Below are 25167 nucleotides of genomic sequence, written 5' to 3' on the forward strand. Positions count from 1 at the left end.
CTTCCCAAGATTCATCACAGAAGTGAACATCTCCCAGTCTTTGTCTGATAGAGATCTATTTGCATATTTTAAGACCTGCTCCAGGGGCGCCTGGGTGGCGCAGTCGGTTAAGCGTCCGACTTCAGCCAGGTCACGATCTCGTGGTCCGGGAGTTCGAGCCCCGCGTCAGGCTCTGGGCTGATGGCTCAGAGCCTGGAGCCTGTTTCCGATTCTGTGTCTCCCTCTCTCTCTGCCCCTCCCCCGTTCATGCTCTGTCTCTCTCTGTCCCAAAAATAAATAAACGTTGAAAAAAAAAAATCATAAAAAAAAAAAAGACCTGCTCCAAAATCACCTGCTCCAAAAATCACCTATCTCTCTCTAAAAGGAGCTTGTACATACATCTGGCATCCCAACTTTTTTGGCTGCCATCCAGGGAACTCATCCTTTGATCACCTGGTTCTATTGATCAGAAGAGCTTGTGTTTGGCAATCCCATAGACCTATAGCAAACAATTCCTAAGGCACTATCTCCGAGGCACAGCACAGAGGGAGCAGACACTCTCATATCCCAGTATTTCCCTGAAAGAGATATATTTGTATCCTTTAAAAGCTGTTACCTGAGGATCCAGCTACCAATCAGCCTGAATCTAGGTGTTCAGCAAGATCCTCCCCTTTGGGATACTGACAGGACTTGGCATACCCTCAACTCTTGGGAACCACTGAGAAGAAAGAAGGCTGCCTAGGCAATCATAATAGTTTGAGAGACAACCAAGAGCTCAGGATAGGATGAACAATAAAGTTTGTCCCCTACTCCATCAAGACTAGGAAAGGGGGCTATTTTATCTAATGCACAGGAACCAACACAGAATCAAGTAAAATGAAGAAACAGAGGAATAGGTTCCAAACAAAAGAAATAAGATAAAATTACAGAAACAGACTAGCAAAGTGGAAGTAAGTGCTTTACCTAATAAAGAGTCTAAAATAATGATCACGAAGATGCTCACCAGAGTGAGGAGAACAATACATGAACAAAGTGGGAATTTCAACAAAGAGACAGGAAATACGAAAAAATACCAAACAAAGGGGCGCCTGGGTGGCTCAGTTGGTTAAGTGTCTGACACTTGATATTGGCTCAAGTCATGATCTCACAGTTGTGAGATTGAGCCCGCACTGGGCTCCACACTGAGAGTGGGGCCTGCTTGGGATTCTCTCTGTCCCTCTCCCTCCCTCTCTCTGTCCCTCTCTCACACACACATGTGCTCTCTCTCTCTCAAAATAAATAAATTTTTTAAAAAAGAAAATACCAAACAAAAATCACAGAACTAAAGAGTACAATAATTACACTGAAAAATTTAATGGAGGGGTTCAACATCAGACTAGATCAAGCTGAAGAAAGGATCAACAAACTCAAAGACAGAAGAGAGGAATTCATCCGATCAGAGAAATGAAAAGGAAAAGAAAAAGAATGAAAAGAGTAATGACAGTTTGAGGGACTTATAGGACAACATCAAGAAAACCAGCATTCACATTATAAGGGGTCTCAGGAGAAAAAAGAATGAAAGGGACAGAAAGCTCATTCAAAGAAATCATGGCTGCAAACTTCCCTAATCTGGGGAAAGAAAGAGACATCCAGATCCAGGAAGCCCAAAGAGCTGTAACAAAGATGAACTCAAAGAAACCCACCCACACCAAGACACATTAAAATTAAAGTATCAACAACTAAAGACAGGAAGACAATCTTAAAAGCAGTAAAAGAAAAACAACTTGTTACACAAGGCTATCACCAAGTAAGGACATCAGTTGGTAACACTATCAGCACATTTTATAGCAAAAACTTTACAGGTCAAAAGACTGTCATAATATACTCAAGTCCTGAAAGAAAAAAACCATCAACCAATAATACTCTACCCAGCAAAGTTGTCCTTCAGAATTTTGAGGGAGAGGTCAAGAGTTTATCAGAAACAAAAGCTGAAGGAGTTCATCACCACTAGCCCAGCCTTACAAGAAATGTCAAAGGTACTTTTTCATGCTACAATAAAAGGATCCCAATTAGTAATAGGAAAACATATTAAAGTATATGGGGTGCCTGGGTGCCTCATTTGGTTAAGCATCTGACTTTGGCTCAGGTCATGATCTCATGGTTCATGAGTTCAAGCCCCACATCAGGCTTTGCTCTGACAGTGCACAGCCTGCTTGGGATTCTCTCTCCCTCTCTCTTCCCCTTCTCCACTTGTATGCATGCTCTCTCTCTCTCTCTGAGTGAATAAACTTAAAAAAAAAAAGAAAGCATAAATTTCAATAGTAAGGCAAATATAGAGTTAAATTCAAAATACTCTAAAGTTATGGTGATGGATAAATCATTTATAAATCCAGTAGGAAGGTTAAAAGACAAAAGTAATAAAAATAATTGGGGCACCTGAGCAGTTCAGTCAGTTAAGTGCCTGACTCTTGGTTTCAGGTCTGGTCATAATCCCAGGGTCATGAGACTGAGCCTGCATTGGGCTCCATGTTTGAGGTGGAGTCTGCTTAAGATTTCCTCTCTCCCTCTCCTTCATCCTCTCATGTTGTCTCTCTCTCTCCCTCAAAGAAGAATAATTATAATTATAATAGTTTGTAATGGATACACAAGGTAAAAAGATGTAAATTATGACATCAAACATAAAACATGGGGGGAGAGCAAAATTAGAACTTTAAAATATGTTCAAACTTAACTGGTCAAAAATCACCAATATATGTTATAAATATAAGTTGTTACATGTAAGCATAATGGTAGCTACAAAGCAAATGCCTACAGGAGATAAACAAAAGATCATAAGAAAGGAATCTAAGAAAACCACTGTGAAAGTCATCAAACCACAAAGAAAGAAAGCAAGACAAGAAAAAAAAAAGAGGAACTACAAAACAACCAGAAAACAATTAACAGAATGGCAACAAGTACACACCTATAAATAATTCTTTAAATGTAAATTAACTAAATCCTCCAATCGAAAGACATGGAGAGATTGAATGAATAATAAAAAAAAAAAAAAGACCCAACTACATGCTGCCTACAACAGACTCACATCAGGTTTAAGGACACAAACCGACTGAAAGTGAAAGGATAGAAAAATATACTCCATGCGAATGGAAAGCAAAGAAAGAAGGCATAGTAATACAAGATAAAATTCAAGAATTTAATTAAAGACTGTAATGAGACAAAAAATCATTATATAACGATACAGAGGTCAATCCGACAAGAGGGTAAAGCACTGCTTTCTTTCTTATAATATTTATTTATTTATTTATTTTGAGAGAAAGAGTATGAGTGGGGAAAGGGGCAAAGAGAGTGAGAGACTCCCAAGCAGGCTCCGTGCTGTCAGTGCAGAGCCCAATGTGGGGCTCGATCTCACAAACTGTGAGATTATGACCTAAGCTGAAGTCAAGAGTTGGATGCTAAACCAAGTGAGCCACCCAGGTTCCCTGAAGGTAAAGCATTTGTAAATATTTATGCTCCCAACAATAGGGCACCTAAATACATAAAACAAACATTTAACAGACCTTAAAAGAGAAATAGACAGCAATACAAGAATAATAGAGGACTTCAATACCCCATTTTCAACAATGGATAGACCATCCAGACCAAAAAATCAGTAACAAAACATTGAGCTTAACACACTAGACTTAATGTGAATGATAGTTCATGGTCATGGATTGGAAAAAATAATACTATTAAAATGTCTATACTACCCAAAGCAACAATATACAGATCCACCGTAATCTCTATCAAAATTCCAGTTAGATTTTTCACAGAAATAGAAAAAGAAATCCTAAAATTCCTATGGAAACATGAAGACCCTGAATAGTCAAAACAATTGTAATAAAGAAGAACAAAGCTGGAGGCATAAGCATCACACTTCCTTATTTTAGACTATATTACAAAGCTATAGTAATCAAAAGAGTATGGGATTAACATAAAAACACTGACACGGAACAATGGTACAGAATAGAAAACCCAGAAATAAACCCAAGCATATGTGGTCAATTGATTTATAACAAAAGAACTAAGAATATAAAATGAGGAAAAGATAGTCTCTTCAATAAAAGGTGATGGGAAACTGGATAGCCACATACACAAAAATGAAATTGGATCACTATCTTACACCATACACAAAAATCAATTCAAAATGGATAAAGGACTTGAAAGTAATACCTGCAACCATAGAACTCGTAGAAGAAAACATAAGAGAAAGAGCTCCCTGACATCAATCTTGGCAATGCTTTTTTTTTTTTTTTTTTGGATTTGACACCAGTCAGCTTTTGATTTTCAACAGCTGTATTTTAATAGTACACACACACACACACACACACACACACACACACACACAATTTCATTTCTGCCTTTATAATTCCTTTTTGTTTTTTAACCATCAAGTAATAAGATATAGTTTGGTCCAAGAGTTTGAAATCATTCAGGTCTTTTAAACTAATATGATCAAGTGGTTTTGCTATACATCTCATTATTATAAATTTGTTTAGTTCTGGGTTTAGCAATGGGATAGCTAAACATGGATATATTTTCTTTCCCTCGATTTATGTCTCCATTTCATTCCGAAATTTGGAAGATTATTGCCATGAATTCTTCATTTACTGATGATGTATTTGAACTTCATTCCAGCTATTTCACATGCCATTCGAGTATTATAAAAATGTCATGATGGAAATCTACTGATAAGTATGAAAGAATATATACTTGAGTTCAACAGTGCTCTGGAATTAATAGTGACAAGACCTCAAGAGGGAAAATATATGCTTATAGGACAATAAAACTTAACAGCAACCGAGAGTTGGCTCTCAGGTATATGGCTATTATTTGTTTTTTGTTTTTTCTCTTCTCCCAAAGTATTCTTTAAAAAGGCAATAACAAATATAAAGAAAAAAGTTATTACCACATTTAATTCTATTTAGATTCTAGTTATTACCACACTTAGATTCTATTAATTGTTTATCATAGATCTGCTTCACATGAGGATGTGAAGCTAGGTTGGTGCTCAATAAAACTCTTAATTTCAAAGATGGCCAAGACTTTTTATTTGCCAGTTGGACTGAACCTAAAAATCTAAATATGCCTGTCAATCCCCATGTTTCCATTTAACGCAATCTCTACCACCTACATGGATGCCCTCTATCAAGTTGCGATCAAACATTGCTGCCTCCTTATTCAAAGAGGTTGCCAACTTATTCAAAGTTTACATGTTAATGGATACACAAAATCATCTCTAAGGTCAGACATTTGTCCACTTGGTCTACCATCAGTGAACTTTGCAATACAAGTACAAAGCTCCACATTTATTTAGTTTAATAAAAAAAATCCCATGCTTCATAGGTAACAATTAATTTCTCATATTAAAAGAAACCAAATGAGACAATCTCTGCCTAAAACCACTAGTCATTTGATCTATAAGCCCAGAAAAAAGATGTAACTTCCTCTTGCCTTGGTTCATCTATGTTAGCTCCTGAATGGATATGTTGGGGCATGGAGGAGGTCATTTTCTAGTCTTGTTTCCATAATAACTAGAATTCTTCTCCCTGAACAACAAGAGCAACAGTCAAGTTTTGCAGGAACACCAGTTCTGAGAGAATCAACTGAAGGACCAAGTGTCACTTCAGCCAGCGTATCTTTCTACCAGCTCCTCTCAGGGATGCGAACCTATTTTATTTTTCTTTTGTATTACCTTTCTCCTAAAATATTAAGAACAGACAGTGGAGTACATAATTGGCATTCAGTCAAGACACCCATTATTATCTCTTTAGCCCACAAACATCTTAAAAGTTCTTAAAAGGTAAAACTGTTTATAAGTACCTGAGGTATGTTGAACAGAAGTCATCAATATTACAAATCTGTAGTACCTGGATCACTTCATGTTAAACATTTCTGACAGCGTGAAGACATAATATTACATGCATTTATTATGTAGTGTCCTTCCCAGAATTTTTAGTTAAATATAAATAATGTCAGGTTAAAGACTTTAATCTTCCAGATTTTGATTTTGAAACATTGTTTCCTAACTGCCAGGAGAATTATAGTGTGTTGATAGTGAAAATTAACAAATTGGATGTAACCTTGAAACCAGTCAGATAGCAAGCTGTGGTGTCTCACCACTCCTCCCATGACAGCTCAACCAGTTGGTGAGTAGTTTCAACTCCTAAAATAAATGTTGAGCTTAGTGTTCTTACCTGGCACCCTCTTTGCCCAGTTGATCATGTGAACCAGCTCCCTGTCAGCAAGGTTGGTCAGCAAGCCCATCATCGAAGCCTCACTGAAGGGTCTGGAAGGATCGTAGTCGGAATAGATTATGGGGGGCTCAGCCTCCAACAAGGCACTGACCATCTGATCGGCTGTCAGGGACAAGGCTGGACTGTTCTTCTTAGTATGCTTAATCAAGAGAGGGCTTGGCCAAAGGTTGGAAGCCCTCACATCTCCGGAAGACCCCACTTCATTCCTGCCCTCCCCCTCATCTCTCTGGCGCTTGTGTTTCAACATTCTTCCTCCTCTTCGGTCTTTCCGTATTCCTGAGAACACAGAAAAAAAAATACCCAGTTTATTTTTTTCTCATGTAAACTTTCACACTAAAACCGACTTCCATGCTAATAGCCTTTCTTTTATATACATAGATATTTTGAGGCACAAATTTGCTAGTAGGTGTTCAACAAGCAGCTGCCTAAGAGGAAAAAAAAAGGCTTTGATTTGTAGCATTCTCCAATTCCATGGTGTAAATACTCCCACCATGGCAAATTTCAAGCTACTTGTCTGAACTGGAGCGGCTTACAAAACTCCTGAAAAGTTAACAGTAGAATTTTGTGAGCCAACACAAGTTGGATCTGACAAACTGTGTGTGTGTGTGTGTGTGTGTGTGTGTGTAACAGATACTACAAAAAGAACAAAATCATAATGATTAGTTATTCTTGAAATACGGCTTACCATCAAAGACAGCTTCTGCTATGAATATTCTTTTAACAGTAAATTTAAAGGGCACTGAGAAAAGCACTTTGTAACCATCCTATTGTCCAAGTAGGTCTCTTACTGGAAGACACGGGAGGAGAGTGACATATCTGAAATGTATCTGACAGCCTCAGGATCCCACAGGTCCTCAGCGAGTCTTTGTTTGTTGCTAAGCTGCACCTGATCACCTCAGTACTTCGCCTAAGACCTTCAAGTAGTTTACTTGGTTCTTAGATTTTCACAAATGTATTTCTCTTCCCCTAATAGAAAAGCTTTAAAATAGCTGAAAATAATTTTCCCCCAAAGGTTTACCCAGCTGTGGTTCTCACTAACTAAATTATAAACAGAAGGAGAATCCAGTCTCTTGCAATGATTCTTTGTGGTCCCATCTCGGCATCTTAACCTGGAAAAGGCCATGCTGTGGCACTGAAATGTATCAGCAGAAACAAATATCTTACAAAGACAAAAATTAACACAAGCTTCTGTAGTTTCAAAACTGGCCGCATCAAAAGAAATGTTCATCTCTCCAAAATAAGCTGGACAGCAACATTTTTTAGGTTTGTATGAAAAAAATAATTTTGGTAAAAAGCTAATACAATTATTTTTAATATTAAATACATGAGCAGTACACACTCTTTATAATATATTACCTTTTCTCTCATAACAAATGAATAACTAATATCAGAAACTTGTTCTATTCTGTTCTAATTTGTCAAGGAATTTGGACAAATATGTGGCTGTGAATCTTTTATGTGTAACTTTTTAAAATTTTTTTCATTAATATTTTTAAGTGTTTATTTTTGAGAGAGAGGAGAGACAGAGAGAGAGTGAGTGGGGTAGGAGCAGAGAGAGAGGGAGACACAGAATCCAAAGCAGGATCCAGGCTCCAAGCTGTCAGCACAGAGCCCAATGTGGAGCTCAAACCCATGAACTGTAAGATCATGACCTGAGCCAAAGTCGGACACTTAACCGACTGAGCTACCCAGGAGCCCCTTATGTGTAACTTTTATTCTTATAGGTCTAGATTATATACATTAGACAAGGCCCTCAAAATATAATGAAGTCACAGACCCTTCCTATTTGTTCAGTATTAAAATAAGCATTTCTCAGAACTCTTGTAATAAAAATAAAGATTATTATCACTAATACACACCCAGTACTTACTCACCATGTATCTTAAGCACTTTATATACACTTTACATGAAAGCACTTTACAATTAATTTAACCCTCACCATAATCTCATAAGGTTAATATTGGGAAACATCTATGTAGAAAGGTTAATGAACTTGTCCAAGACCATTCTCAACCAAGTATGATTCGAGATCCTGGCCCTAAAATGAAGAAGTTTCTCCAGTTAACAGTTTTAGAATTTTACCAATTATCGACAAAGTTGACAAATTCATGAATATCCAGAAGTAAAATAAGTTGGATGAGAACAGTTGTATTTGACCAGCCATTGTCCTTAGGCCTTTCAACCAGTTCATTGCCAGATATGCTCATGAGATAAGAGTATCTAGATTAAGAAAGATGATTCACTCTACTCTCAGGTCATCAGTGCATACCCGGAGTTATCACACCCATGGCTGAATACTGCATATATAAGCAAAATACTTATTTAGATTGGAGTAACTAGAATGGTGGGGAGGTGTGAAATCTCATCACACAGAGATCAACTGAGGAACAAAGAGTGGTTAGTGTAGAGAAAAGAAGATTTAGAGGAAACATGAGTGTCTTCCTATAAAGATGGTGTTATAGTCTGAAAGCTTGTGTCCCCTGAAATTCATATATTGAAATCAAAGTGGTGGTACTTGGAGGTGGGGCCTTTGGTAGGTAGTTATGTCATGGGAGTACAGTCCTCATAAGTGGATGAATGGCCTCATAAGAGGCCAGGGAGCTAGTATGAGCTTGCTCTCTCTACTATGTGAGGATACAAGATATCTGTGAGCTATCTGCAAGCCAGGAAGCAGACTCTATTCAGACACCAGATCTACGGCACCTTGACCTTGGACTTCCCAAACTCCAGAACTTTGAAAAACAAATGTTTGTTGTTTAAGCCATGAAGTCTTTGTCATTTCTGTTATAGCAGCCCATACTACCTGGGAGATGGGTTTGATTTGCTCTTCTGTGTTTCTTCTGTAACACCGAAGAAATATGTGGAAACTGTAAGTAGAGTTCAAAATAAGGAGGCAGTTTGCAATAGTCAAATCAGACAAAAAAGGTAGAATCTGCTGCCATAGGAAATGCTACATGGGATCACTAGAAGCTTCCAATAATAGCTAGCTGAAGACTTAAAAAAATTTTTTAATGTTTATTTATTTTTGAGAAACAGAGAGACAGGGTGTGAGCAGGGGAAAGGCAGAGAGAGAGGGAGACACTGAATCTGAAGCAAGCTCCAGACTCTGAGCTGTTAGCGCAAAGCCCAACACGGTGCTCCAACTCACGAACTGTGAGATCATGACCTGATCCGAAGTCGGATACTTAACCAACTGAACTACCTAGGCGCCCCTAGTGAAGACTTTATGGAAATGTTACTGAAGGGATTAATTATTGAGTGAGCATTTGCACTAGGTGACCTTCAATATACCTTCTCAAGACCATATGACTCCATTTGGAATGAAAGACCAGTAGCCTTGGAATGAAAAACGGGGGGTGGGGGGAGAAATCGAAAGCAAAAATTCCTTTAGAATCACATTTCTCGGGAAATTTTGAGGTCAGAATTTTGAAAGGATGAATTCTGATTGGTGTTTTACCTACTCTGGGTGGGCACTGGGGTAAAAATACTGCATTGTTTTTCAGTCATTAGTATATTATCCGAATATTTTTTATTTCTCTATAACTTTAGAAGGAGATTGGGAATGTGAATAGACCTTATAGGAAATCTGCAACAGCAAAGAAAATTTTTTAATATCAGATCTATGTGGAAAGATAAAAGCAAGGGATTTGACTAACGGGAAAAAATGGTTAAAGATGATATTGTTTTTCCTTAGATGAAATCAGGAGTTTTCTGATCACAACTACACATATGCATTTTACTTTTTAAAGTCTATGCTTTCTATTATAAATGTAATTTATTTTTTAAAGATTGCAAAAGTAAAGACAACTAGACAGAAAGTTAACAAAACAAAACATAGTATTACTACCCACTTTAAAAGGCCCTAGCAGTCTTAATACTGATATATGATTTCCAGAAAAAGGATTTTAGACTCAATTCAGGTACTAGTAGCAGCAGTTATCAAATTTATCAAAGCCTTTATTCATTTGGTAAAAAAAAATTGTTCACTATTTATAAGGTATATTCACAGATGATACAGTGATAAACAAAGACAGATTATGTTACCCTCCAGCTTGGAAGGAGAAAGACATCAATTTAGAGTATTCATTGGATGAATGAATGAATGAATGAATGAACTGCCCAAAACACAATGGAAGGGAGGAGGTGAATAAAGGAGGAGGAGACAAAGCTTCTGTAAGGGAGGGAGTTACATTTAAGCCAACTCGTGAAATTTCCTTTCTCGGAGAAATTTAGGCGTAGTCTACTCAGAGTGAGTTGAGTCTCACAAACACATGATCTAGGATGTTGAACCCAAGACAAAAATGGCCCCAAGTTTGGCATGTAGAACAATAAGACACAACTGGAGAGATCAAAGAGAGAGTTGAATATTTATGAAATCATCAAATAGTCAAATAGGGAACGATGGATTCAATTAGCACTAACAAATATTTTCTCTAATGTATCCCTAAGTGCACTATATTAAATGCCAAAGTCCCTACAAAGTGTACAAATAGAACAAAAATAGAAAATTGTGCCTATTATGTGGCCAACTACATGTGGTAGGATCCTAAGGCACAGCTCAATGAGGAAGGCATCTTTTTCCACTTATAAGTAGTAATTGTCACATTACCAGTGACATACCAATGTCATTTACCAGTGATAATATTACACAAATATTTTATAGTACTTCAAAAAAATCAAACTGGAATTGAGTGGAAGAAGGTAAAAAAAAAAATGACCCAAATCCTACTTCTCTTTTAACCTAGGTTAAATAAGAATTGCAGGTCAGAACCAATGATTACAGGTTGTGTTGCTATGGCACAGGCAGCCAGTTCTTAATTATACACAGTGATGGGGCATAGGAGTGGCATGCATAATTGAAATCCAAAGTAAAATTAAAACCTCTATGCTCCCCACCAAGACATTTTCCAGAATTATTTGGAGAGCAGCAACCTAGATTGATATGTATTTTACTTAAGCTGGCTTCCCTCTGTCGAACTTATTTTAACTATCAGTGAAAAAGACCAAAAGAACAAAAATAAGTTCACAAAGCAGAGGGATAAAAACGATTAGCTTCGATCATGCAAATATTAAACAGGTTGGCTCTTAACAGTCAAGACATTTATCTTGTGCATTATCTTATACAACAAATAGCATTTTAGCTTGTAATGCCATAGAAACAAGATGTAGTGTCATTCAGTACACAAACGTGTCCTTTTCCAGAATGACCAAGTAAAATATTCAGCAGTACAGTACAAATGTCCTGCAATGGATATACTAATATACACAAATTAGCCTTCAGGTTGTGGAACTGATTAGACAATACTTACATCAAAGCAAATTTCTCTACACTCCCTTTTTAAAATGTTAAGCTTGCAATAATTCAAGGATTACCCACTGGTTTCATATAAGGGATCAAGAAAATCAATGATCTCTCCATCAAGCAAGCCCACCATGAACTGTGAAATGCCACCAGTGTGAATTTTATCCCCTGGGGTTAAGCCTTCTCTAAAATGCTTGTCACACTGTTGTAAGTATTTAGAAAGGCTGGGTATAGAACTTCCACTTAGCAGCACTCAAAGTGAATTTGAGTTATTCTAATCCACTAGGAAGTGTTAACATAAGGGAATTTGTTAAATTAAGGAACACAGGCAACTGGAATGGGAATAAAAGGGAGAAAGAAGGTGCATGGGGCTCTCTCTAGGTTAAGGTGAGTAGTAAGGAATCTCTTCCAAGGCTGCCTGGGATTGGAGAGGTTGCAAGGCAGCTCAGGGGCTCAGTTCTGCAAGGAGAAAGGGTCTGAAGACGTATCAGTTGCTTAAACAATTATATTCTGGCCCTAAAATAAAAACCTCTGTCCTAATGTATCACACTAGATAGTCTGAAAGATCACTTCTAATTACTCTGGAGTTCTATTTAATCATTCTTTCTTTTTCATTCTTTAAATTCTTTGGCTTGACCATTACATCACAAGAAAAATTAATATGTTATCTGACTACTCACTAAAGAATTCATTAGATTGTTTGCTTCAGGTGCATTCTCCTTTTAAATTTTTCTTTTCCCTAAATGATCTTTTTTCTTAATACCCTGTGCCTCTACAAAAAGCTAGTATAACTTTAGTAATTTTTGCAGTTCCCTAAGACTACTTTAATGTATCATTAAATATTTCAAACATTTGCATAATCACTTCTCTTTTGTTTCTCAATAATTTCACATTATTCATGAGATATTAAAAAGCCAGACAAAGAAACACACTAAAAGCTTTTTAATTCAATATACTGAGGAAAACAGAAGTGCTAATTAGTTAAGAATTAAATAAAGGTAAGAGCTAATAAGCTAAGAGCTAATAAACTTGCTCCAGAGAAATTCCCCTGCATCAGTTCTAATGCTTTATCTTCAAATACTAGAAATGAATCCTATAAAGTAGGAGCTGTTACAGTCTCCCATCTAACAGAAGAAATTAGCTTACAGTAACTAGCATGCCATAGGTCACACCAAGAGCAGCTCAGAGATTTGCACTTAAGTAAAGTATGTAATTGTAAATTATTATCAATATTGTCATAGTCTCTCAGTGTACAAAGTCAAGGGACTATGAGTTATCCCATTCTTTTAGAGCTACTTAATGTTCTTTCCCCCGCTTCTTTCACATCCAACAAAACACTACCACCTAGCATTCCCTCATGTATTTCTTCCTTGAGTCTCTTCCTTTCTGTCTTCACTGCCACCATCTGGCTCAAACTCCTATCTCTTCTTGCCCAAATCAATGCAGCAGCTCCTAATTCGTTTCCTTGCCTACCTCAATCTCCCTTCTAATCCAATTAACTGGTAATTGATTAATCTCCATTACACCCTCATTTCATCCTGTTACTGTCTGTCTAAATCCCTCAAAGACTTCCTTAGCTTACAACAGTTTAACTATGTGCTAAAGACTTAGCAGTTCTGGGGAAGTATCAGAGGTAATGTGGTTGGGACTTCTGGTCACCCCATTCTTCCCATTTGTCTAAAGAAGCTATGTGAGTGTGTGTGTGTATGTTGCGTTAGGATTAGAAGAATAATTTATGTCTAAGAGGGTTTACTGTTTTATTTTACATTTAAGAAGCCACTGATCTACTGAATAAAACCAAACATTGCACTGAGACTCGTGAATTTCCACAAATAACCCCAAAGTACTTTTTAAGTCTATTTTTACAATTTCCCTCCACAAACCTTCATTTTTATAAAACAGGGTTGGACCTGTACCACTTTTTATAATACTTTCCAACATCACCATCTTTGCTCTTTCCACTCTCTTTTTTTTTTTTAACATTTATTTATTTTTGAGACAGAGAGAGAGCATGAACAGGGGAGGGTCAGAGAAAGAGGGGGACACAGAATCTGAAACAGGCTCTAGGCTCTGAGCTGTCAGCACAGAGCCCAACGTGGGGCCCAAGCCCACGGACCGCGAGATCTTGACCTGAGCCAAAGTCGGACGCTTAACTGACTGAGCCACCCAGGCGCCCCTCTTTCCACTCTCTTATACTGGCCTCCAAAACCCAAGTAAGACCTCATTTCATCTGGGAACAACCAAGATGTCCTTCATAAATGACGGAATAAACAAAACAATGGTACATCCATACACCTGAATAATATTCAATGATTAAAAGAAATAAGCTATCAAACCATGAAAAGATAGGGATGAAACTTAAGTGCATGTTGCTAAGTAGCCAGTCTGAAAAAGTTATATACTATATATGATTCCAATTATAGGGCATTCTAGAAAAGACAAAACTATAAAGATACTAAACAGATCAGAGGTTGCCAGGGGTTGAAGATAGGAGGGAGAGGTCAAATGGGTGAAGCACAGGAGATTTTACAAGGTAGAGAAATTACTCTATGTTACAGTAATAGAAACTATTTTACAGTAGTACGTTATCGCAATGATGAATATAAGACCTTAAATATTTTCCAAAACTATAAAACTTTATAGGGCAAAGAATAAGCCTAATATTTGCAAATGTTAAAAATCATTTAGGAAAGCAGAGGATTCTGGAATGAAATGAAGAATGTTACAAAAGAATCCAAATATACGGAACAATTTCACTGAAGGAGATAAAGAAATAAGGTGCTAACTTAAGTAATTCATAAAGAGTGGAATCTGTAAGACTAAAAAGGAACTGGACACAAACACTGTTCTCCAGTTGATGGATTGCTAACAATTGTGAAACCACTATATAGTATAATAGAATTAAATGATTAAGTAAATGAATGGCAGATGGGGGAGCCATGTTTCACACTTTTGGAGGAGAAAGCAATAGATATGTAAGAGGGGACTAGAATAATCCATGCTATAACGGTTACAGTTGGAGACACCAGTATATATTCATGTTTACCTTAACATAGATACAGATGGTTATATATAAAAATGTTATAGATATGCATATATGGATGGGCTAATATACACACATATATCTCCTTGCATGGTCAGCTTAGAGGACCTACAGGTAACAATATCCCAGTAACAGCAAGTATATCTACTACCCAGATCTTGGCTTACAATGAGAGAACCATCATTCCGTTAAAAAAATGGCCGATTCTAGGGCTGAGGCAAGAAACACACTAAGAAGAGTCTGAACCATCTTGTAGTGACAGAAAGCAAGAAAGTGCTCCACAACAAAATCCTGCAATGATAAGTGTACATCAAAGAAAAACACTAGCCAACTGAAAGAGCTGCCCATGTCAAACCTGGAACAATATGAGCAACAAAATAAATACAACAGTGTGAGATTATGCCCCAAAATATAAACATCCATGAGTCTAAACTTATTCAAAAAATGACTGAATAAATAAATTAATGGGAAAAAAACCTGGCAATCCCAAATAATTTAGGTAAATACTCCACCCTTGAGGCAGAGGAGCATAACTCCCCACTCCTTAAGTATGAGTTCACATAGTGACTTCCTTCCAAAAAGGACTGTATGGAAAGGGAAAAGAAGAGTAACTTAACAGTACAGACACCTGACAAATCCTGCCTCAAGTCAGGTGACCAAGGTTAACATCAACAGCAATAACTCATATTGATAGTATAACCCTTGATATGATGCGATGACAATGCCAGTTTACCACTGTGCCTCCCTCCTAAAAACACATTCTCCCTAGTCTAACCATGAGAAAATATAAGACAAATCCAAACTGAGAGACATTCTACAAAATATCTGACCAGAAATCCTCAAAACATATAATGTAAGATACTACCAGTAGAGGAAACTGGGTATGGGGTACTCACGAACTCTCTGTACTATCTTGGCAATAATTCTGTAAATCTAAAACTCACCTAAAATAAGAAGTTTATTTTTAAAATCAAGAACAGGGGCGCCTGGGTGGCTCAGTCGGTTAAGCGTCTGACTTCGGCTCAGGTCACGATCTCACAGTCCGTGAGTTCGAGCCCCGCGTCGGGCTCTGTGCTGACAGCTCAGAGCCTGGAGCCTTCCTCGGATTCTGTGTCTCCCCCTCTCTCTGAACCTCCCCCGTTCATGCTCTGTCTCTCTCTTGTCTCAAAAATAAATAAACATTAAAAAAATTTTTTTAAATAAATCAATAAATAAAATCAAGAACAAAATAGTGATCAAGAAATTCTTTTAGCTAATATGAAAATAAATTTTATGCTGTCCCTTCATTGTTTGGAATAACTAGTCAATAACTGGTCACTGCCTTTCATGCTGCTATGTTGAAGGAGACTTTCTGAATCATCCTACCTGAGAATCTGAGTCAAAACATAATTCTAGAGGCACCTGGCTGGCTCAGTCGGTTAAGTGTCTGATTCTTGATTTCAGCTCAGGCCATGATCTCATGACCTGTGAGATCCCCATGTTGGGATCTGTGCTGACAGCATGAAGCCTGCTTGGAATTCTCTCTCTCCTCTCTCTGCCTCTCCCCCTCTCACTTGCACATGCACGTGCTCTCTCTCACTCTCTCTCTCTCAAAATAAATAAACATTATATATATATACATATTACATATATAATTATAGATTTATAGAATTTATAGAATATTTATAGAAGATTCTTTATAGAAAATTTACAGATTTATAGAATCTTCATAGAAGATTATAGAATTATATATACATATATAATTCTATATATTATATTTATATATATTTATTCACTTATATTTATATGTATTTTTATGTAATATATATAGAATTCTATAATATTATTATATATTCTATAATATATATAATTTCATATATATATATAAAATTCTATAATCTTCCAAGACTGAATCATGAAAAAAGAAAATCTGCATAGACTGATTACAAGCAAGGAGATTGAATCAGTAATCAAAACGGATCAAAAACTCACAAAAAACAAAAGTCCAGAACCAAATGGTTTCACTAATAAATTCTACCAAACATTCAAAGCCTTAATACCTACCTTTCTCAAAATCTTCCAAAAAGAGGAAAGAATGCTTCCAAACTCGTTTTATAAGTCTAGCATTATCCTGCTACCAAACCCAAACAAGGCTACTACAAAGAAAGAAAATTACAGGCCAATATCCCTAATGAACAGAAATGCAAAAATCCTCAACAAAATATTAGTAAATTAGTAAAACAGACACCTAGATCAATGTAACAGGATAGAGAGTTCAGAAATAAACCCCACACTTATATAGTCAATTAATTTATGACAAAGGAACCAAGAATAAACAATGGGGAAGACAGTCTCATCAATATATAGTGACTGGAAAACTGGACAGCCACATGCAAAAGAAGGAAATTAGACCACTAACTTATACCACACATAAAAATTAACACAAAATGGATTAATGACTTGAATGTAAGACTTGGAACCATAAAAGTCCTAGAAGAAAACGTAGGCAGTATGCTCCCTGACATTGGCCTTAGCAAAGTGTCTATATGCTCATACTATACTGTTTTCATCATTATTATAGCTTTGTAGTATAGTTTGAAATCAGGAGTGTGATATCTCCAGCTTTGTTCTTTCTCAAGAGCGGTTCAGCTATTAAGCATCTTTTTGTGGTTGTGCACGAATTTTAGAATTATTTGTTCCAGTTATGTGAAAAATGCCATTGGGATTTTGATAGGGATTGCACTGAAAGTCTAAATTGCTATGGGTAGTATGGACATTTTAGCAATATTAATTCTTACAATTTATGAGCATGGAACATTTTCCATTTCTTTGTATCTTCTTCAATTTCTTTGATCAGTGTCTTGTCGTTTTCACTGTACAGGTCTTTCACCTCCTTGGTTAAATTTATTCCTAGGAATTTTGTTCTTTTTGATTCAATCCCATTCAATTGTAAATGGGATTGTTTTCTTAATTTCTCTCTCTCTCTCTTTTTCAAACCTTTGTTCATTTTGAGAAAAAGAGAATTCCAACTCCCTCTCTCTCTCTCCCTCTCAAAATAAATAAACATTAAAAAACCCATTAACTATATAATGTTGTGCACATGAAACTTATATAATGTTATATGCCAATTGTACTTCAGTTATATATATAATTCTATAATAATGATTGCATCGTCTTTGGAGAAGACCATAAAGTTGGTCAAGAGGAAAAGTTAAGGCTATCAGAAACAAGAGCCATAAATGGAAACTACAAAGATTCAACCTTTGCTGCTTAAAAAGTTTTCATCTCCATCTTCAGGATGCAGAAAAAGCTTTGTAATTGGACACATACATTTAACCCTGTTATGTCTTTTTATCTTTTCCTAAAATATAAGGATAGAGGGAGACAGAGATGGATAGAAAGACAGAGAAACAGAAGTGAAGATAGAGGTAGAGAGGGAGAGAAAGAGAGGTCTAGAAGGTTCTTCCTCTTTCATGTACTCTCTCCTTTCCCTTGTCTATTTGACTTTTACTTATCTCTCTGAATCCAGAGAAATGTCCCTTCCTCAAGGAAATTCTCTCTGATCCTCTATACTAAACAATCAACTAAATGCTGTGTTCATAGTGCCCAACGCATCTTCATAGCACTGACCCAAATTACAACTAAAATATCAATTTACACTTTAATATTTAAATGACTATGTAATCCCAAACTGATTACAAGGATGGAGTCAACATATTCAATATGGAGTCAAAATTTTGTAACCTCTAAATCTAACACAATTCTGTAGTGGACCTCAACATTTATTGTACGTATGAATTCAGTACGCTTATCATTTTCAGAGCTAACATCCTCTTCTAAGACCACTACAATAACTACTGCAGTAAAATTGGCTACCAGATATTCAACAACATGCTTCCAAAAACTACAAGTGTTTAGGATATACATATAATATATACTTAATATATATTAATATATATTAAGTATATTAAATAGATTTATGTTTATGTTTTATATTATTTAAATATATTAAATAAATAAATAAAATAATAAATATAATATATTAAATAAATATAATATTTAATATATTTAAATAATTCAAATATTTAAAATTTAATGTTTTAATTTAAAATTAATAAATTTTAAATAAAATTAATAAAAATAAATAAAATTAATAAAATACTAATATTTAATATTATTTATTAATGTTTACTATTGTTAATAAATTAATAAATATTTTAATGTTTAATTTTAATATTTAAAATTCAATAAATAACATTTAAAATATTTAAATTTATAAAAATATTTATATAAATATATAAATATATATACAACCCAACTTTATTGGACACTAGATTTCTCTTTAAATGGAAAAGAAAAACTAAGTGTTGCTGAGTCTCAGAAATGTACATCACGTTTTAATTTTTAACACTGAGCATAACACAAGTCAAAATTATAAGCTTCTCTAATTAAAGAAGTAAAACAATCACAACAAAATATCAAAGACTACTCAGTCACAAACCACATGAGAGCAGAGACTACATCTGTCTTGTTTACTATTAGACATAATTACCTCTTAGACCTCAATAGATAAGCTAGCTGAGCACATATATTAGTCTTGGTATAACCCAAAATCACACCAAATATATTAATAACACAAATTGAAGATATTAAAAACATCTTGGCTACCATCAGTTGTTGAAATTTTATTATGGCAGCCTCCAAATGGTTCTTTCTGACAAGGCAATTCACTGTACATAATCAATTTAAAGTATGAGAACTCTTAAATTGCTAAATAAAAGAAGTAAGTTAGAATCGGTGTTTCTGCATCTCTCCTGATCCAGCTCTGTAACCTAATTAGCCTGTAATCTAATTTATGGTTTGATCCCTTTGTCCCCTCCTCACATTGTTAAGTTCTGTTTTCAGAATCTTCTACAACTTTGGAGTAATCTATTAATAGTGGGGAGAAAGTTGTGTACATGATATAAGTAGGGTTGGTTCATTAATTCAGTTTTCTTTAAAGGTAGTTAATTACCAACTTTTCCATCATGCCACTATCACAACCACCAGTTAACTTCAATCGTCCCCTGTACTGTTTACCAACTTTGTCCTTCTCCCAGCCCAGCAGCTTATCTACCATCTTCTCAATAAATGGCTGTATTCATGAGGAGCCACACTATCCCATGATGTCATCCGCCAGCATCCAAATTCACATAAACTGGCAAGCTCTCTTAACACTGGGGTCCATTGTGAATTTATTGTCCTTGATGAGTCTACTTGGATACCGATGAGCAGTGGTTCCTCCTGATGGTGCAAAGGGCACATCTCCCCCTTTCCTCCTGATCTAGAACTCCGGTCACACCTGCTCTAATTGTTCCACTGGCATAGGAGTAACCAGGGCTCACCATGGTGGCCCATCGCATTACCCAAAGCCAGTCTGGGCTCTCTATCATCCCAGGCCCCAGAGCGAGTTTCCTATTTACTGTGACAATAAGAGCTCAGCAATGATGGAAGGGAGCAGCTGCAGCACTAAAACTGAAGAAAACTTAATTCACATGCCGTCAGCCCTGCCCGGTCATGCCTGTTCCAGCCCAGAGCGTGTGCCCACAAGTTTACAACAACCCAGGTCTCTGCCCTGTTGAGCTAGACTTCTCCGACCCAAGAGCACTTGACAAACACAAACTGCAAAATAACACAGCGATTCTTCTTGGCAATTAGCAGGTATTTATGTTTACAATCAGGAAAGTAAACACCGGATGTGTTATTGTGTATAAAATTAATTTTTCTGTAAAGCAACCTCATAGAGTATTCATCTCCCTCTTTGCCAAATCATATCGGAAAATTATAACTGACTTTGACAATATTTATTTCAAATTTAATTTTTAAAAAGATGGCATGGCTCCTCTCCTGGATTGTTGCTGCACTTAAAAAAATAATAATAATAAAAGTCCCTGGTAGAAGCTGAAGCAACCGAAGAGGTAGCCCTCATATAAGAATGCCTTGTTTTGGAATTCTCCCAAAAGTCTGGGTAGGGAGTGCCAAGACTGGAAAATCAATCACAGGTCACCACACCTTTAACTGCATGTCAAATCATGTCGCCTCATCCCAGCAAAGGAACTAAGATTCAAGGCCCAAATCAAGCAAAGGGTGTGTAACAACCACATGTGTTCCCAATGACATCCCTTTTTCTTAATTCTTTTAATGTTTATTCATTTTTGAGAGAGAGAGAGAGAGAGAGAGAGAGAGAGAGAGAGAGCGTGCAGGGGAGGGGCAGAGAGAGAGGGAGACACAGAACTCGAAGCAGGCTCCAGGCTCTGCGCTGTCAGTGCAGAACCCATCATGGGGTTCCAACTCACAAACCGCGAGATCGTGACCTGAGCCAAAGTCGAATGCTTAACCAACTGAGCCACCCAGGTGCTCCTCAATGACATCCATTTTGACCTAAAAGTGTAACGTTCACTTTTAAAACTACTGTGCACTTTAGTAAAAAGCCTACTAATAAAGCCTTGTTTCTAGGGACAGCTGTAGCAGGCTGTTCTATAAGAATCTGATTTGTTAATAACAAAATTTATGGGGTGAGGAGAAAAGCAATACATATTTTTCTTGCCTGGCTTCATTCCCCTGTGATATCTTAGCGATGAGTCTCCCACTGGCAGGCATTCTGTAGCCGGGAGGAATAAATAAGACACCAAGGTTCAGCCTGTGACGTTCTCTCTCTTTTCTCCCATTCCTTAGCTGTTCCGCAACTCAGACCTGCAGTTTTCCTTCTCTGACTTGTAAAAGAAACAGTTTGTCTCCCCACTTCTCCATGGGTCTCTTCATGTCATGATAATCTGTGCAGTTAGATACAAATAAAGTCCCTGTTGTCTTTAATTTGGTCACGGATGAGTCTTCCTAGCCTTGTTTGAGTCACCAACACCAAATTACATTCTCTTGGACAAGAAGTGCCGGCCAGTGGGACAGCTTCAAACAATAATCCTACAACTGGATCACAAACTAGTTCACCCATAGCTGATGACTTAACAAGAGCATGTCAGATTTCTTGAAGCTTAAAGGGGGTTATTCCTTTCTCTAAAGTTTCACTTGTGAACTCTGTCACCTTAAGTAAGAGACCTCTGATAATGCTCTACAGTCCTGAGGCTCAGGGCTGGACAAATTAAAGGCTCAATAAATAACCTGTTAAATGATGAATTCCTGTCATATCCAAGTGGCTAACAGAAATGCCTCTGGCTCCTTTCCTAAAATATTGATCTGAACAACTACCAATACTAGAAAGATGATGAATTGACAATTATCAACAGCCTTAATGATCACAAAGTTCTACCACCCTTATTTTCCCCCCACTCCTCTACCGTTTTAATAGAGAGCTAAGCAAAAGGAAATACCTCATTCTTATCACTGATATATCAAGAACAATTCTTTCTTACATGCTTATGGCAAAAAGTCCTCTATCGCCCTAAGCCAGAATATTTTTTTTCTCTGAAACATGCCTAGATTTAAAAGCTTCTTAATATTGAGGAGGGAACCTTTTGGGATGAGCACTGGGTGTTGTATGGAAACAAATTTGACAATAAATTTCATATATTGAAATAAATAAATAAATAAATAAATAAATAAATAAATAAATAAATAAAAGCTTCTTAATAATAAGGACTGCACCTAGTGCTTTGTATTTCCCACTAGTCTTAACTCTGCATTTGTACATAAATTAGCTTTCTTAAGTAATGATCAATGAATGTTTTATGCACTAAACTGAACCCGTGTCTTTCAAAGACAACATTCCACTGTGGGCAGGGGGACCCCAGGACCAGCCTCTCCTCTACAGAATTTCCATGTTCCTTTTCTCAGGCTATATTTCAGTCTTAGTGACCCCTCATTCAATCCAAAGTAGCCAATTCATTATACTGTGATTTATTCCTGAATATCAACTATCTCGCCCCATGGCTGATTTGAATTCCATTATTCACTCTCACAATTTCTTAATCGCTTTTCCGAAAAATTAATGCATCTCGATGCAGGCAGTATGTCCACATCTGTTTGCTTTACCAAATACCAACTGGATCCTCTGCTTGCAATTGGCAGAGCTGAAACTGTATTGAAAATATCTTACACGGCTTGTTTATCAAATGTTAAATGCTAAATATATGCTGCTCCAGAATACTTGTCCTTCAGTGGGAAGACACTTAGCAACCTGACATAACTACCGGTTTCCTATAAAACCTAGATATTACTGCTGGAGATACAGGAAGAGAGAGAAAGAAAGAAAAAAGCCTTTAGTCAAAATGCAAACAGAGATATTAATGATGCCTACAACAGTTAGGGTAGCAGAAGAAATTCCAAAATAGGCTGGCCAGAAGAACCCTCTTAAACCCAGGTAAGACACATGTGTAACCTTAAAAAAAAAAAATCTGTGAAAACAGTTTAGGGCGTAGGTAAGCCATCAGGCATGGTTAAGAATCAGTCAAACTTAGAGTGAGGTCCATTTCATCATTTGATTCTTTGAAGTTCTAATTATTCGGAAAAGATAATTAAGTGGCTACCTGGTCTTGTACTTACTGCACCAGTATCCATTTCTAAAGGCCATTCAGTCTGCCCACATTTGGTAGAAGTGAGAAGTTTTGATAAAAGATAAAGGATCAAAAATCAGAGTGAATGCTGCAGCCCAAATGAAAAATAAAATGCTCCTACTGTTGTAATTTCCAGAGAAAACTTCTTAGACCTTATTCATAACTCACGAATTTATAGATAATTAGTATAAGTTCCAAAGGAAGATATAGGTGGAAAATTAATAAGCAGATTTCAAGGTTTCTTGGTAATGAAAAGGCTTCCCTAGGAGCATACCTTCCTTTCTGGAAAGAACATGAGCACTTCTGCCCTTTTTCACGAAGCTAAGTGCGACATACATAATCAACTTCATCAAATTTTTTGATTGCCGACAACTGGTAAATGTACCCACCCTGTAAGCTTACTATATTTTTGGAAATGGTTATGGTATATAAAGTATATCTCTATTGCGGCTAGAGGTCTCCAATAAACAATGTGAAAATACACTGTTTAAATTGGCAGGGCCTTGATTCAAGTAAGAAAGAAGCTATAGAGTTGGACACATAGACTTTTAGGTTTAGTCATAAGGTTACCTCAATGCCTCAGACCTCAAGCCTTCCAGAAAAGGCTTGTGTAATCGCTAAGTCAATGAAAACCGCCCAAATGGTCTATCTAGGGGGAAAGGCAGAAGAAATTGTTTCAAGCCAGGTGACAGACTTGCTTTGCGACTGAATTAGAAAGACTTTTAAAGCTACAAAGAATATTTAGTTGAGACTGAATCAGATGGGCTAATCAACTTCATACTTTCTTTAGAGCTGATACCCAAGTTTTAGTTAGTAAATGAAGCGAAACGCAGCTTAGCCACCCATGTAGCACATTTGTGTAATAATGATTTCTTTTAAAGTGTTCTCTTGTTAAAAAATGATTTTAAAAAATGTTCTTTCATTAAAATGGTTATATCCAGTCTAAAGTTCATCTACCCAGAATTTAAAGCAGAAGTGTCCACACTTCTCTAAAGAAGACATCCAGATGGCCAACAGGCACATGAAAAGATGCTCAACGTCACTCCTCATCAGGGAAATACAAATCAAAACCACACTCAGATATCACCTCACGCCAGTCAGAGTGGCCAAAATGAACAAATCAGGGGACTATAGATGCTGGAGAGGATGTGGAGAAAAGGGAACCCTCTTGCACTGTTGCTGGGAATGCAAACTGGTGCAGCCGCTCTAGAAAACAGTGTGGAGGTTCTCAAAAAACTAAAAATCGATCTACCCTACGACCCAGCAGTAGCATTCGTAGGAATTTACCCAAGGGATACAGGAGTGCTGATGCATACGGGCACCTGTACCCCGATGTTTATAGCAGCACTTTCAACAATAGCCAAATTATGGAAAGAGCCTAAATGTCCATCAACTGATGAATGGATAAAGAAATTGTGGTTTATATACACAATGGAATACGATGTGGCAATGAGAAAGAATGAAATATGGCCTTTTGTAGCAACGTGGATGGAACTGGAGAGTGTGATGCTAAGTGAAATAAGTCACACAGAGAAAGACAGATACCATATGTTTTCACTCTTATGTGGATCCTGAGAAACTTAACAGAAGACCATGGGGGAGGGGAAGGGGGAAAAAAAAAGTTAGAGAGGGAGGGAGCCAAACCATAAGAGACTCTTAAAAACTGAGAATAAACTGAGGGTTGAGGGGGGGTGGGAGGGAGGGGAAAGTGGGTGATGGGTATTGAGGAGGGCTTCTGTTGGGATGAGCACTGGGTGTTGTATGGAAACCAATTTGACAAGAAATTTCATATTAAAAAAATAAATAAAGCAGAAGGGTCCATTTTTTGGAAGGGACAGAATTATCATCAGGGAAGCCTTTGCACGATGTTCTGTGGAGGGTGCTTTACACATCACTTAATTGAAACACCTGAGATATTAGCCCCCATTTTATAAGTGAAAGGCTCAGGGAAATAACAATGGCTTAGCCCAAAGGCGCACAACTAGGGACTGACAAAACGTTAAACTCAAGACGGCCAGTCCCAGAATTCGTGAGCTTCTCCCTGCT

At 36.9% G+C, this 25167-nt stretch overlaps 1 protein-coding gene across 13 annotated transcripts in view; it reads right to left on the reverse strand.

Annotated features, from left to right (window-relative positions):
• The window catches only part of ESR1 (estrogen receptor 1), a 417733-nt gene that overhangs the window by 145042 nt on the left and 247524 nt on the right, over positions 1–25167 (reverse strand). For all 13 annotated transcript variants that reach the window (XM_053222085.1, XM_053222082.1, XM_053222087.1 and 10 more), the window contains one exon: positions 6192–6527. In XM_053222085.1, coding sequence (XP_053078060.1) covers positions 6192–6527 — 336 coding nt within the window. The remainder of the gene's footprint in view (positions 1–6191; positions 6528–25167) is intronic.

Source organism: Acinonyx jubatus, chromosome B2 (genome assembly GCF_027475565.1).
Source record: "Acinonyx jubatus isolate Ajub_Pintada_27869175 chromosome B2, VMU_Ajub_asm_v1.0, whole genome shotgun sequence".
NCBI classification, from domain to species: domain Eukaryota; kingdom Metazoa; phylum Chordata; class Mammalia; order Carnivora; family Felidae; genus Acinonyx; species Acinonyx jubatus.